The sequence below is a fragment of the Panthera pardus genome, unplaced genomic scaffold, assembly GCF_024362965.1.
Source record: "Panthera pardus isolate Hobbes unplaced genomic scaffold, ASM2436296v1 HiC_scaffold_1, whole genome shotgun sequence".
NCBI classification, from domain to species: Eukaryota; Metazoa; Chordata; class Mammalia; order Carnivora; family Felidae; genus Panthera; species Panthera pardus.
The window spans coordinates 68,371,686-68,387,441 of NW_026526654.1; the positions used below are offsets into that span (position 1 = coordinate 68,371,686).

General features: G+C 35.2%; 1 protein-coding gene across 2 annotated transcripts in view; it reads left to right on the plus strand.

Annotated features, from left to right (window-relative positions):
* RB1 (RB transcriptional corepressor 1) overlaps positions 1-15,756 on the plus strand; it is a 171,815-nt gene that overhangs the window by 70,139 nt on the left and 85,920 nt on the right. For both annotated transcript variants that reach the window (XM_019447575.2, XM_019447574.2), the window contains exons 13-17: positions 11,691-11,807; positions 13,040-13,096; positions 13,182-13,213; positions 13,296-13,372; positions 14,505-14,701. In XM_019447575.2, the coding sequence (XP_019303120.1) occupies positions 11,691-11,807; positions 13,040-13,096; positions 13,182-13,213; positions 13,296-13,372; positions 14,505-14,701 (480 nt within the window). The remainder of the gene's footprint in view (positions 1-11,690; positions 11,808-13,039; positions 13,097-13,181; positions 13,214-13,295; positions 13,373-14,504; positions 14,702-15,756) is intronic.

A 15,756-nucleotide genomic window follows, 5' to 3' on the forward strand; every position in this document is an offset into this window, starting at 1 on the left:
TCCTTTGGATAAATAACTAGTAGTACAATTGCTGGGTCATAGAGTAACTCTATTTTTAATTTTTTGAGGAACCTCCATACTGTTCTCCACAGTGGCTATGCCAGTTTGCATTCCCACCAACAGTGCAGAAGTGTTCCCCTTTCTCTACATCCTCACCAACATCTGTCGTTGCCTGAGTTGTTAGCCATTCTGACAGGTGTGAGGTGGTATCTCATTATTGTTTTGATTTGTATTTCCCTGATGCTGAGTCATGTCGAGCATCTTTTCATGTGTCTGTTAGCCATCTGGATATCTTCTTTGGAGAAGTGTCTATTCGTGTCTTCTGCCTCTTGGTTAACTGGATTATTTGTTTTGTGGGTGTTGAGTTTGATTTTTTTAATAGATTTTGGATACTAACCCTTTATCTGATATGTCATTTGCAAATATCTTCTCTCATTCTGTCACTTGCCTTTTAGTTTTGTTGATTGTTTCCTTCACTGTGCAGAAGTTTTTTATCTTGATAAGATCCCCATAGTTCATTTTTGCTTTTGTTTCCCTTGTCTTTGGAGTCAAGTAAGAAGTTGCTATGGCCAAGGTCAAAAGGTTGTTGTCTGTTTTCTCCTGTAGGATTTTGATGGTTTTCTGTCTTACACATAGGTTTTTCATCCATTTTGAGTTTATTTTTGTGTATAATGTGAGAAAATGGTTCAGGTTTATTTTTCTGCATGTCACTGTCCAGTTTTCCCAACACCATTTGCTGAAGAACTTTTTTCCATTGGATATTCTTTTCTGCTTTGCTGAAGATGAGTTGACCGTACATTTGTGGGTCCATTTCTGGGTTCTTTACTCTCTTCCATTGATCTATGTGTCAAATACATATTTAAATAATTTCCTCAGTGAGTGTCACTTTGGGATGAACTTAAAAGGTTTGTGTTTTGTTTCTTAAAATTTCTTTAGTCTTACTTTTTGTCAAGTAGTTTAGCTGAATCTTCAATTCTAGATATTTACTTTCTCTTAGAAGTTTGTAGATATTATTTTGCTATTTCCTGGCTCTCCTGATTGCTGTTTAAGAAATCTGTGAATCTGACTGTTGTTTCATTATAGTTAGTGTATATTTTCTTTCTGACTGCTTTTAAGATCTTTTCTTTGAATGTGGTATTAGGATTTAACATTTACCATATCTCTATAGTCTTTTTTATCCTGTTTTCAGCCCATTTTTATTTTCATTTCTTGTCTGAACTTGTGTGTATTGCAGTTTCCAATTCCTATAGACCTGAGTTTGACATCTGAAGGGCCCTTGCTGTGCAAAAACTAGAGAAAGAATGAAATAATGAAAACTGGGGTGCCTGGGTGGCTCAGTCGGTTGAGCGTCCGACTTCAGCTCAGGTCATGATCTCACGGCTTGTGAGTTCAAGCCCCGTGTCAGGCTCTTTGCTGACAGCTCAGAGCCTGGAGCCTGTTTCAGATTCTGTGTCTCCCTCTCTCTCTCTCTGACCCTCCCCCGTTCATGCTCTGTCTCTCTCTGTCTCAAAAGTAAATAAACGTTAAAAAAAAAATTAAAAAAAAAAAAAAAGAAATAATGAAAACTAACATGTACGTTGCTTGCTTGTTTCTTCACTCCTTATTTAAATTTAAATGAAGGTTAGGATTCACAGAAATGCTCATCCATGGAAATTGGATAAGGCCAAGAAAATTATTACAATTTGCCATATTCCAATAACTCTGTGCTCTGTATGGTTAACATTTTTTTTTTTTAATTTTTTTTTTTTAACATTTATTTATTTTTGAGACAGAGAGAGACAGAGCATGAACGGGAGAGGGGCAGAGAGAGAGGGAGACACAGAATCGGAAGCAGGCTCCAGGCTCTGAGCCATCAGCCCAGAGCCTGATGCAGGGCTCGAACTCACGGACCGCGAGATCGTGACCTGAGCTGAAGTTGGATGCTTAACCGACTGAGCCACCCAGGCGCCCCTGTGTGGTTAACATTTAATACCGTGACCTGCCTGTGGCTTTGTCATACTCTGTTGTCATCTTCTTGCTTATATGCCCCCCATGAATTAGCAAAGTATTTTGTCAACATATTCATAATTGTGTTGGCTCAGAACTGATTTTGTTTATCCAAATTGCTTGAAGTTGCTTTTATATGTGGATTATCTGTAGCACAAGAATATTTCCCAAAAATAGCTACTCAATTACTTAGAACTTCTAAAAGAAATAATGATAGAAGTTAAAAGAATGATAATCTCTTCGTTCTGTTTTTAAAAATGTTTATTTTTGAGAGGGGGACAGGAGGGACAGACAGAGGGGGACAGAGGATATGAAGTGGGCTCTGTGGTGACAGTAGAGAGGCCAGTTAGGGACTTGAACCCACAAACTGGGAGATTGTGACCTGAGCTGAAGTCAGACGCTTAACCAACTGAGCCACCCAGGCGTCCCTGTTCTCTTATTTTTATTTCAAGTTTTTATTTAAATTCTAGTTAGTTAGCATATCTGGTAAAATTGGTTTCATGTGTAGAATTTAGTGATTCATCTCTGACATTAACACCCAGTGCTCATCTCAAGTGCCCTCCTTAATGCCCATCACCCATTTAGCCCATCCCGTCACCCAGCACTACTCCAGCTACCCTTTTTGTTCTCTATAGTTGAGACTTGTATGGTTTGCTTCTCTCTCTCTCTCCCTCTCCCCCTCTCCCCCTCTCCCCCTCTCCCCCTCTCCCCCTCTCCCCCTCTCCCTCTCCCCCTCCCCCTGTCTCTCATTTTCCCCCAATAATCTATCTTCTCAAATTCATTTTGAATATTTCCTCCAACATTTTGAGTATGTAGGAGCTCTTTTTTTATTTTACATTATTTTAGTTTGGCAGAATATTCTACCTCAGGGGCATTCTCTGGAGCTCAATGTAAAGTTTAACATTAAATGCAGCTTAACAGCCTAACTGCATTTTTTCCTATCTAGATTGCAAATTGCTTACCTTAAGAGCATGTTTTGAGGATCACTAAGTTCTTTGAGTTTATGTCTTTATTAGTTCAGGTTTCTTTATTTTTATAATGAATGCCATCTTCTGTAAGTAAAATCTTAGAAGTTGTAGGCATTTAAGTGAATGTTTTGGCAACAGTGACTTTATTTTTTTTAAGTAATTAATTTTTTAAATTTACATTCAAATTACTTATCATATAGTGCAACAATGATTTCAGGAGTAGATTCCTTAATGCCCCTTACCCATTTAGCCCATCCCCTCCTCGCACAACCCCTCCAGTAACCCTCTGTTTGTACTCCATATGTAAGTCTCTTATGTTTTGTCCCCCTCCCTGTTTTTATATTATTTTTGCTGCCATTCCCTTATGTTCATCTGTTTTGTATCTTTTTTTTTGTTGTTGTTGTTGTGTTTTGTATCTTAAACCCTCATATGAGTGAAGTCATATGGTATTTGTCTTTCTCTGACTAATTTTGCTTAGCATAATACCCTCCAGTTCCATCCACATGGTTGCAAATGGCAAGATTTCATTCTTTTTGATTGCCAAGTAATACTCCATTGTGTATATATACCACATTTTCTTTATCCATTCATCCATTGATGGACATTTGGGCTCTTTCTTGGCTATTGATAGTGCTGCTATAAACATTGGGGTGCATGTGTCCCTTCGAAACAGCATACCTGTATCCCTTGGATAAATACCTAGTAGTGCAATGGCTGGGTCATAGGGTAGTTCTATTTTTAATTTTTTGAGGAACCTCCATACTGTTCTCCACAGTGACTGTACCAGTTTGCATTCTCATCAGCAGTGCACAAGAGATCCTTTCTCTTCATTCTCACCAGCATCTGTTGTTGCCTGAGTTGTTAATGTTAGCCATTCTGACAGGGGTGAGGTGGTATCTCATTGCGGTTTTGATTTGTATTTCCCTGATGCTGAGTGATGTTGAGCATTTTTTCATGTGTCAGTTGGCCATCTGAATGTCTTCTTTGGAGAAGTATCTATTCATGTCTTTTGCCCGTTTCTTCACTGGATTATTTGTTTTTTGGGTGTTGAGTTTGATAAGTTCTTTATAGATTTTGGATACTAACCCTTTATCTGATACGTCTTTTGCAAATATCTTCTTCCATTCTATTGGTTGCCTTTTAGTTTTGCTGATTGTTTCCTTCAATGTACAGAAGCTTTTTATTTTGATGAGGTCCCAATAGTTCATTTTTGCTTTGGGTTCCCTTGCATCTGGAAACCTGTTGAGTAAGAAGTTGCTATGGCCAAGATCATAGAGGTTTTTGCCTGCTATCTCCTTGAGGATTTTGATGGCTTCCTGTCTTACATTGAGGTCTTTCATCCATTTTGAGTTTATTTTTGTGTATGGTGTAAGAAAGTGGTCCAGGTTCATTTTTCTACATGTCACTGTCCAGTTTTCCCAGCACCACTTGCTGAAGAGACTGTCTTTATTCCATTGTATTATTTCCTGCTTTGCCAAAGATTAGTTGGCCATACGTTTGTGGGTCCATTTCTGGGTTTTCTGTTCTGTTCCGCTGATCTGAGTGTGTGTTTTTGTGCCAGGCAACAATGACTTTATGACAGGAGAGGCTTCTTTGTTATTGTTTCTAACATATGTGTGCTGTTTTCTTTCCCAAAGAATTACTGATTTTATAGAATGTGAAATTTTTGAATGACAGTGTTCAAATTTATTTATTTATTTTTTAGAGGTGAGGGTAGAAAGTGAGTGAATAGGGGAGGGGCAGAGGGAGAGAGTTTTTTTTTTTTTTTTAATGTTTATTTATTGTGAGAAAGAGGGAAAGACAGCATGATCAGGGAAGGGGCAGAGAATGAGAATCCCAAGCAGGCTCCACATTGTCAGTGCAGAGCCTAAGGATCTCACAAACCATGAGATCCTGATCTGAGCTGAAATTAAGAGGCAGATGCTCAACAAACTGAGCCACCCAGGCACCTCAGGAGAGAATCTTAAAAAGTCTGCATGCCCAGTGTGAGCCCAGTGCAGGACTCCATCTTGCGACCTACCATGAAATCATGATCTGAGCTGAAATCGAGAGTCAGATGCTTACCCAGGTGCTCCAGTGTTCATATTTCAAAGAAAGGTATAATTAAGCTTGGTTTTAGAAAGCTTATTTTGTTTCACTCTTTTTTAATTTAAATTTTCGTTAGTTCACATACAGTGCAGTGTTGGTTTCAGAAGTAGAATTCAGTGATTTATTGCTTCCATACACCCAGTGCTAATCACAAGAAGTGACCTCCTTAGTACCCATTACCCATCTAGTTTGTCTCCTACACCTTCCTCTGTCAATCCTGTTCTCTGTGATTAGGAGTCTCTGGTGGTTTGGTGCAGCCACTCTGGGAGACAGTATGGAGGTTCCTCAGAAGATTAAAAATAGAACTACCCTATGACCCAGCAATTGCACTACTAGGTATGTATCCAAACAACACAAAAAAGCTGATCTGAACCCCAATGTTTATAGCAACGCTATCAACAATAGCTAAATTATGGAAAGAGCCCAAATGTCCATCAACTGACGAATGGATAAAGAAGATGTGGTGTATTTATACACAAGATATTACTCGGTGATGAAAAGGAATGAAATCTTGCCATTTGCAACAGTGTGGATGGAACCAGAATGTATTAATGCTAAGCAAAATAAGTCAGTCAAAGACAAACATCACATGATTTCACTCATAGGTAGAATTTAAGAAACACAACAAATGAACATAAGGAAAGGGAAGGAAAGATAAGATGAAAACAGAGGGAGACAAACTATAAGAGACTCTTAAATGTAGAGAACAAACTGAGGGTTGCTGGAGGGAAGGTGAATGGGGGGATGAGCTAAACGGGTGATGGGCATTAAGGAGGGTGCTTGTTGGGATGAGCCCTGGGTGTTTTATGTAAGTGATGAAACTCTGGGTTCTACTCCTGATACCGATACTATGCTCTAGGCTAACTAACTTGCATTTAAATTAAAAAAAATAAAGCATTGTCAATAAAAAAAATAAGAGACTGCTATGGTTTGTTTCACTCTCTTCTCTCCTCCCATTCCCATATGCATAATACATTCTAGCTCCATCCACACTGCTACAAATGGCAATATTTCAATCTTTTTGATGGCTGTGTAATATTCCTATGTATATGTGCTTGTGTGTATGTGTGTGTTTACCACATCTTCTGTATCCATTCATCAGTAGATGGACATTGGGTTATCTCCATAGTTTGGCTATTGTTGATAATGCTGCTGGAAACATTTGGGTGCATGTATCCCTTTGAATCTATTTTGTATCCTTTGGGTAAATACCTAACAGTGCAATTGCTGGGTTGTGGGGTATTTCTGTTTTTAACTTTTTGAGGAACCTACATACTGTTTTCCAGAGTGGCTGCACCAGTTTGCATTCCTACCAACAGTGCAAGAGGGTTCCCCTTTGTCCACATCCTCGCCAACATCTGTCGTTTCCTGAGTTGTTAATTTTAGCCACTCTCACTGGTGTGAAGTGGTATCTTAATGTGGTTTTGATTTATATTTCCGTGATGATGAGTGATGTTGAGCATCTTTTCATGTGTCTGTTAGCCATCTGGATGTCTTCTTTGGAGAAGTGCCTATTCATGTTTTCTGCCCATTTCTTAACTAGGTGGTTTTTTGGGTGCTGAGTTTGAGAAGTTCTTTGTAAATGTTGGTTACTAACCCTTTATCAGATAATGTCATTGCAGATATCTTGTCCCATTCTGTAGGCTGCCTTTTAGTTTTGTTGATTGTTTCCTTTGCTGTGCAGAAGCTTTTTTTCGGTCCAATAGTTCCCAAGAGGTTCTCTAGGATTTTGATGGTTTCCTGTCTCACATTTAGGTCTTTCATCCACTTTGAATTTTTGTGTAAGAAAGTGGTCCAGTTTCATTCTTCTGCATGTTCCCATCCAGTTTTCTGAACACCATTTGTTGAAGAGACTGTGTTTTTCCCCATTGGATAGTCTTTCCTGCTTTGTTGAAGATTAGTTGACTCTATAGTTGTGGATCCATTTCTGGGTTCTCTATTCTGTTCCATTAATCTATGTGTCTGTTTTTGTGCCAGTGCCATACTGTCTTGATGATTACAGCTTTGTAATACAGCTTGAAGTCTGGGATTGTGATGCCTCCTGCTTTGGTTTTCTTTTTCAACATTGCTTTGGCTTTTTGGGGTCTTTTGTGGCTCCATAAAAATTTTAGCGTTGTTGGTTCTAGCTTTGTGAAAAACTCTGGTGGTATTTTTAAAAAAATTTTTTTTTTTTTTTTGGGGGGCGCCTGGGTGGCGCAGTCGGTTAAGCGTCCGACTTCAGCCAGGTCACGATCTCGCGGTCCGTGAGTTCGAGCCCCGCGTCAGGCTCTCGGCTGATGGCTCGGAGCCTGGAGCCTGTTTCCGATTCTGTGTCTCCCTCTCTCTCTGCCCCTCCCCCGTTCATGCTCTGTCTCTCTCTGTCCCAAAAATAAATTAAAAAACGTTGAAAAAAAAAATTAAAAAAAAATTTTTTTAAATGTTTTTAGTTTTACTTTTGAGACAGAGACAGAGCATGAACAAGGGAGGGGTAGAGAGAGAGGGGGAGACACAGAATCTGAAACAGGCTCCAGGCTCTGAGCTCTCAGCACAGAGCCCGACGCGGGGCTTGAACTCACAGAGTGTGAGATCATGACCTGAGCTGAAGTTGGACACTTAACTGACTGAGCCACCCAGGCGCCCCTCTGGTGGTATTTTTATAGGGATTGCATTAAATGTGTAGATTGGTTTCTGTAGTATAGACATTTTAACAATGTTCGTTCTAATCTATGAGCATGGAATGCTTTTCCACTTCTTTGTGTCATCTTCTGTTTCTTTCATAAGTGTTCTATAGTTTTTGGAGTATAGATCTTTCACCTCTTTAGTTAGGTTTATTCCTAGGAATCTTACTGTTTTTGGTGCAGTTGCAAATGGGATTGATTCCTTGATTTCTTTTTCTGCTGCTTCGTTATTGCTGTATAAAAATGCAACAGATTTCTACACATTGATTTTATATCCTGCTACTTTGCTGAATTTGTGTATTCTGGTAATTTTTTGGCAGAATCTTTCAGGTTTTCTACATAGAGTATCATGTCATCTGCAAATAGTGAAAGTTTGACTTCTTCCTTGCCACTTTGGATGCCTTTTATTTCTTTTTGTTGTGTGATTGCTGAGGCCAAAAGTTTATAGTTCTATAGTTAAAGTTCTAATTTATAGTATTTTGAATGTATTTGACCCATAAAGATTGTAAGAATATAGTCACTCTTTGGTTATAGCTGAAGGGAATCAAGTTTTTGATATGTTTTAATAGATTACAATATGAATTACAGAATATTTTAATGTATCATGATATGCATTTTAGTAATCATCTTGTGATAAATTTTAATTACTAAATAGAGCCCCACCCCATATGATGCATGTATTGAAACTTCTTTTGTAACCATTTCTCTATTATGTGTTTTGAAAAGGTAGTGAAATGATTTAATAATACTTAACTCTTAGCCCAGTTTTTAATTAGGAAATGATACCAAACTCAAATCATAGTTTTAATTTTATTATTTGTATTTTTAGGGGAATATACATCCCAATTTAACTCTTAATTAAAGATAATTTATGAGAGTACATGAGATTCTTTTTATTTTAGTAGTCGTATTATAATTGTTTCATTTTTAGTTTATTTTTGTTGGAGTATAATTGATATATATATAACATTTTGTTTCAAATATGTAACATAATGATTAAATATTTGTATATATTGCAAAATGATCACAGTAAGTCTGGTTCGCATGTCATCATACATTAGAAATTAGAAAGAAATTAGAAATTTTTGTTTTCTTGTGATAAGGACTTTTAAGATTTATTCTCTTAGCAACTTTCCAATTATACATTACAGTATTATTATCTGTAGTCACCATGCTGTATATTACATCCTCATGACTTATTTTATTTATTTTATAACTGAAGGTTTGTAACTTCTTATAGCTTTCACCCATTTTGCCCACCTCCAACCCCTACTCGGGCAATACCAATTTTTTTGTATCTAGCTTGATTTTTTGTGTTTGTCTTTTTTTTTTTGAGTCCACATATAAATGAATTCTTACAGTATTTGTCTTTCTCAGTCTGACTTATTTCACTTGGCATAATGCCCTCAAGTTCCATACATGTCACAGATGGAAGATTTCATTTTTTGTGGATGGATAACATTCCATTTTATACACGTGCATACGTACATACATATATATATATTATCCATTCATCAGTCATGGACAATTAGGTTGTTTCCATGTCTTTTCTACTGTAAATAATGCTGCAGTGAAGGTGGGATACAGATCTTTTTGAGTTAGCGTTTTTGTTTCCTTCAGATAAATACCAGAAGTGGAATTGCTAGATCATATAATGGTTCTATTTTTAATTTTCTGAGGAACTTCCATACTCTTTTCCATGGTAGCTGTACCAATTTACATTCCCACAGTACATGGGGCTCCCTTTTCTCCACATCCTTGTCAATGTTTGTTATTTCTGGTCTTTATAAGTGTAGCCATTCTGACAGTATAAGGTGATATCTCATTGTGGTTTTGATTTGCCTTTCCATGATGATTCGTGATGTTGAACTTCTTTTCATGTGTTGATTGGCTATCTGTATGTCTTCTTTGGAAGAGTGTCTATTCAGGTTTGCCTTTTTTAAAAAATCAGACTATTTGTTGACTTGTATGAGTTATTTATACATTTTGAATATTAACCCCTTGCTAAATATATGATTTGTCAATATTTCTCTCATTCAGTAGATTGGTTTCCTTTTTGTTTTGTGGACTAATGTCAAGGAGTTTATCTCCTATGTTTTCTTCTAGGAGTTTTATGGTATCGTGTCTTATATTTAGGTCTTTAATCCACTTTGAGTTAATTTTTTGTATTGTTGGCAAGTTTTATTCTTTTTCCTGTGGCTGTCTAGTTTCCCCAGCACTGTTTATTGAAGAGACCGTCTTTTCCCCATTGTATGTTTTTGCTTCCGTTGTCACAGATTAATTGTATGCGTGAGTTTATTTCTGGGCTCTATTCTGTTCCACTGCTCTGCATGTCTGTTTTGTGCTAATAACGTACTGTTTTGATTACTATAGCTTTGTAATACAGTTTGAAATCAGGTAGTGTGATTTGTTCTTTCTTCTTTCTCAAGATTACTTGAATCTTTTGTTGATGGGTACAAACTTTTGGATCACTTATTTCTGTGGAAAAGCCATTGGAATTTTGATAGGGATTGCATTGAATCTGTAGATTGCTTTGGGTAGTATGGACATTTTAACAATACTAATCCTTCCAGCCCATGAACATGGGATATCTTTGCATTTATTTTTGTCTTCTTCAGTTTCTTTTCTAGGTAATTTATTCTTTTTGATGCAATTGTAAATGGGATTTTTTATTAATTTCTCTTTCTGTTAGTACATTATTAGTGCATAGAAACACACCTGATTTCTGTCCATTGATTTTGTATCCTGCAACTTTACTAAATTTGTTTATTCTAACAATGATTTGATGGAGTCTTTAGGGTTTTTTATATATAATGTGTCATGTGTCAATAGACACAGTTTTACTTCTTTTCCAGTTTGGATGCCTGTTATTTCTTTTTCTTGCCAATTTGCTCTGGCTAAGACTTTCAATACTATGTTGAATAAAAGTGGGAGGAGAGTGAGCGTCTTTGTTTCTGATCTTACAGGAAAATCTGTCAGCTTTTCGCCACTAAATATGATGTTAGCTGTGGGCTTGTCATAAATGGCTTTTATTATATTGAAGTATGTTCTCTCTCTACTTGCTTTGTTGAGAGTTTTTATTGTAAATGGATGTTGAATTTTGTCAAGAATTTTCTGCATCTATTGAGATTGTATGATTTTTATCCTTCATTGTGTTAATGTATCATATCGATTGATTTGTGAATGTGGAGCCATCCTAGCATCTCTGGAATAAATATCACTTGATTGTGGTATATGATCCTTTAACATGTTGTTTAATTTGGCTTCCTAATCGTTTGTTGTGTGTGGATTTTTGCATTTACATTCATCAGGGATATTGGCCTATAATTTTGTTGTCATGTGGTATCCTTGTCTGGTTTTGGTGTCAGGGTAATGCTGGCCTTGTAAAATGTGTTTGGAAGTGTTACTTCTTTCTATTTTTTGGAAGGGTGTGAGAAGTTTTGGTATTAATTCTTTTTTGGATGTTTGATAAAATTCACCTGTGAAGCTGTCTGGATCTTGACTTTTGTTTCTTGATTATTACTTTTGTTTCTTGATTGATCAGGTTTTATGTTTCTTCATGGTTCAGATTTGGTAGTTTGTATGTTTCTAAGAAGTTTTCTTTTTCTTTTAGGTTTTCCAGTTGTTGGTATATAATTGTTCTTAGTAGTTACTTATGATCCTTTGTATTTTCATGGTATCAGTTTTGTAATGTCTTTGAGGCTCTTTTTTGATGGATGGAGGGGCTACCAAATCTCTTCTTTAACATAGCAGCAGAAAATTTAGATAGTAGGGTTTTTTATTTGTGCTTTAGTGTTTTTTGGTTACTAACATCCTAAAATGAAATTGTTCATGCTCCTTTTATTTTCAGTAGTTGTGTTTACCTAGTTTTTATGGAAGTATTTCCATAGTGTAAATAATTGAAAGTGAAAAGTTGTATATTATAGGACAGACATGTTAATTATGATTGAATAGTATCCTCAACATTGACTTAAGTTTTTCTTCTTTAAAGAACTGCACAGTGAATCCAAAGGAAAGTATCCTGAAAAGAGTGAAGGATATTGGATGCATCTTTAAAGAGAAATTTGCTAAAGCTGTGGGACAGGGATGTATGGAAATTGGATCACAGGTAACTTGAGTTCATTTCGATTGGTGTCACTATAATAGAAATAATTTCAAATATAATGTCTTTCCAAATTGTGAAAATATTACAATAATATTTGTCTTATATTGGTAGATTCTGTATCTTACCTGCCTGTGTATGCTGCTGCTTATGGAAAATTTTATAAGAAAATGCCCCTTACACTATTACAGAAACTAAAAGTAAACATGTAGAAGTTTTTACACAAATTGTAGAAATTTTTAAAAAAATCAGTAGAAAAAATTAAAATCTTTGATACTATTAAATTTTTGGTGTATAGTCTTTGGCTTATACATATATGAATATTCGTGAATGCATATACTTCTCTGAATGGGATCATATTATACCTGCTATTTATTGGTGGTAGTGATATCATTTTACTACTATTATTATTTCAGAATATCTAAAGCCAGTACATTGGGTAAAGATATGGGCTCTGAATCAGAACCCTGGGTTTATATCTGGTTCTGCCATTTATGAACTGCCATTAAACTTCTTTGAGATTTGGGTTTCTGTATTTGCTCTGCTTCATTGTGTGGAAATAGTGAGGTAACATAAAAATATGTTTGAAAACTATAATCTGTATACATTTATTTCAGCGTAGTGAGGTTATATTTGGATGCTAATAGTGTTTTAAATAATTGTATTTATAAGTATTTTTGGTTATATATGAAATTTATGCTTATAATTTGAATGAAGGAATATGGTTTGTGTGTGTATATCTAAAATTTTGTTATTCTTTGAACTAATAGGAACTATTTATTTGGTTAAAACTTTTTGCGGGTAACATCAGTTGGGTCAGATTATTGCCTTTTCCAGTTTTATGGACAGACTATTCTCAGTCCTGGAGAGCTAATGTGAAAATATGTAACCTAGGCCACAAGAAGCATTACATTAGTATATAAAAGAGTTAACCCTAGCACCATGTATATAGTGTGTGTGTGTGTGTGTGTGTGTGTGTGTGTGTGTGTGTGTGTATTGATTGATATGGACTGAAGTGGAAATGAAGGAAAACCAAGTACTGGACCTTCCCTCTTGATAATTTATTGGGAATTTAAGCATTTTATACTGAAGTCTTAAGTTTTAGACAAGCTAGTTTTTGTGGTGTCTTGGTATTCAGTTTCCTAAGAAGTATCAGAAATATGTTTCAAGAGAAAACTTCTTTAAAATTAATAATTATGATTTTTAAAGTAGTGGAATCTAATTTTTTTTCTTTCTAGAGATACAAACTTGGAGTCCGATTATATTACCGAGTAATGGAATCTATGCTTAAATCAGTAAGTTAAAAAGAACATAATGGAAAGAAAATTTAATGCTGTCATAAAAAAGACATTAACTAAACATTTTTTATATCTGTTTTAGGAAGAAGAACGATTATCCATTCAAAATTTTAGGTAAATTCTTTAGTTTTAATAAAACAATTTCTTCTTTTTATAAAAGTAAATGTTTCAAAATCATTCTTTTTCTTTTCTTTAGTAAACTCCTGAATGACAACATCTTTCATATGTCTTTGTTGGCATGCGCTCTTGAGGTTGTAATGGCTACATATAGCAGTAAGTTAAATTTTAGTCAATAAACATTTTAGTTCAGTTTAAAGTTTAAAAAACTTACCTAAGGTGTGGTGGGTTTTTTTTGGGAGGGTGGAGTTAAGGGGATGATATGCATATGTTAGATCAGTATATACTGAAGAATATAAGTAGTCACCATAAATCATTTAAATGTGTTATTATCTTAATTATTTCAGGTCATCTTGGGAATAGTATTTCAGTAGGCTCTTATTCTGGGCTATCCTGAATCTAGGAAATGAACCTTTGAAATCCCTTTCAAGACAGGAGATTGTGAATTTCCAAGGAGTACAAAAAGTAGCATTTCCCTATACGGAAACACTGCTATAGACTTTATGGCAGTGAGACCAAAGATTGGAGCTATGGTTCACCAGATAAATGGAACAGAAGCCACTGATGGTGTTTTTTAAACGATACAATTTTAGACATGTATTGTTTTGCAAATAATATTGTAGATATTAAGAAGTCTTGTTTGTGAAAACAAAAGAAAATTTACCTAGGGTACAAATACGCAATAAAAGAAACTTAAAACTGCTAAACATATGTGGAAAACTGTGAATCCTCATTAATAACCAGAAAATGCACATTTAAAAGAGTTGCCGTTTTCTAACCAAATTAGCAAAATTTTAAAGAATCCTTCCCTCCCAACATCAGGGATTATTGAGGTTGTTAAAATGGATATGCTAGTGCATTGCTGGTTAGATATTATACTCGTTCCTGATACAAGGGTAGGGTATTTAAATCTTTGAAAATCTGATAGAAGCATAAGCCCTCTATTTAGGAAAAACATGTGTGGACATACACTCAAAATTTAGAAGCCTATTTCTTTTGGGTCCTTGGACTCCACAATAAAAGTTATGCTCTAGGAGCACCTGACTGGCTCAATCTGTACAGCACACAGCTCTCAATTTCATGGTTGTGAAATCAAGCCCCATGTTGGGCATGGAGGCTACTTAAAATAAATTAAACAAAATGAAAAACAAATCTGCTCTAAATAGAAATTTTTGTGTAGCTTTTCTGCTGTGTTTTTTTTTTGTTTGATAAAATCTTCCAAGCTAAAAATACATAATTCAAGGCTTAACATTTCATACCTAAGTTAAACTTTTTCTTTCATTTTTAGGAAGTACATCTCAGAATCTTGATACTGGAACAGATTTGTCCTTCCCATGGATTCTGAATGTACTTAATTTAAAAGCCTTTGATTTTTACAAAGTGATTGAAAGTTTTATCAAAGCAGAAGCCAACTTGACCAGAGAAATGATAAAACATTTAGAGCGATGTGAACATCGAATCATGGAATCCCTTGCATGGCTCTCTGTAAGTAACTAGCTAAAACAATTAAAAATATTGATATGCAAATGGATAACAGTTATCTGTTAGAACTATTTGTTAAAATTTACCTGAAGAGCAAATGCAATTTAATGAACACTGTAATTCAGTGTATATCCCAAGAATCAAGTGGAATATTAGCATGGAGTTTTCTCTTTTACTTGGGCTCCCTAGACCATCCGCTACAATGATTTATTTAGGAATAGCTTTAATTAAAACATGGTACTTTAAAGCAAAGCAGAATAAAGTATTTGAGCAGTATATTTAAAGATGGCATATTTGAAAATTTAAATGCTCTTAAATTCTAAAAAAAGGTAAAAATTAAGATTATGCTATTTAAATGATATAAAAGTATAGTTTTCTGGTTGAATTTATTTGGATTTTTTTTTGTTCTATCATTAAAGATAGTCCAAAACCCTATAGTATTGTTTGATTACAGTTATCGTTTATAGCATTGTAGGAGCACAAATCATATTCTCTAGGTATTTTATTTATAGCATATAAGCTATTGATAAGGCTTTTGTTTCATAAAGATGGCAATAGTAAGATACTTATTTGAATTTCTTCTGTGTTATGCTTTTTAAATCTCCATAGTTGGGTAATACTTTGTGACTCACCAGATTTGTAGATTAATATGGGGTTGGTTTCTTTTGAAAGTTTGTTCCATGCTAAGCATGTAACTTTTCATTTATGCTAGTATATAGAAATGGCAATGAAAACTTTGACTTTAGTTACACTAGAATTCTAATCTATACATGTAAGCCTTAGTTTAAATTTTTTGATGTTTTAAAAGTTTAATGGCTAAGAGATAACTTATGCCTTAGTGTTTTCTTGCATTGCTGTAGGGATAGAGTAGATAGAACAGGAGAGAAGTAAGCCAAGTAGATAGAAAGCTGTTGCATTGCTATAGTTGAATTTAGTAACCCCATTATACAGGAGCTTCCACTTTATAAGGTCAGGAGTAGTTAGGAGAAATCTAGGTGATTTCTGAGGGATTAAATGAGAATGGCAAAAATGAATAAATAGGTAAAGAAATTAATAAA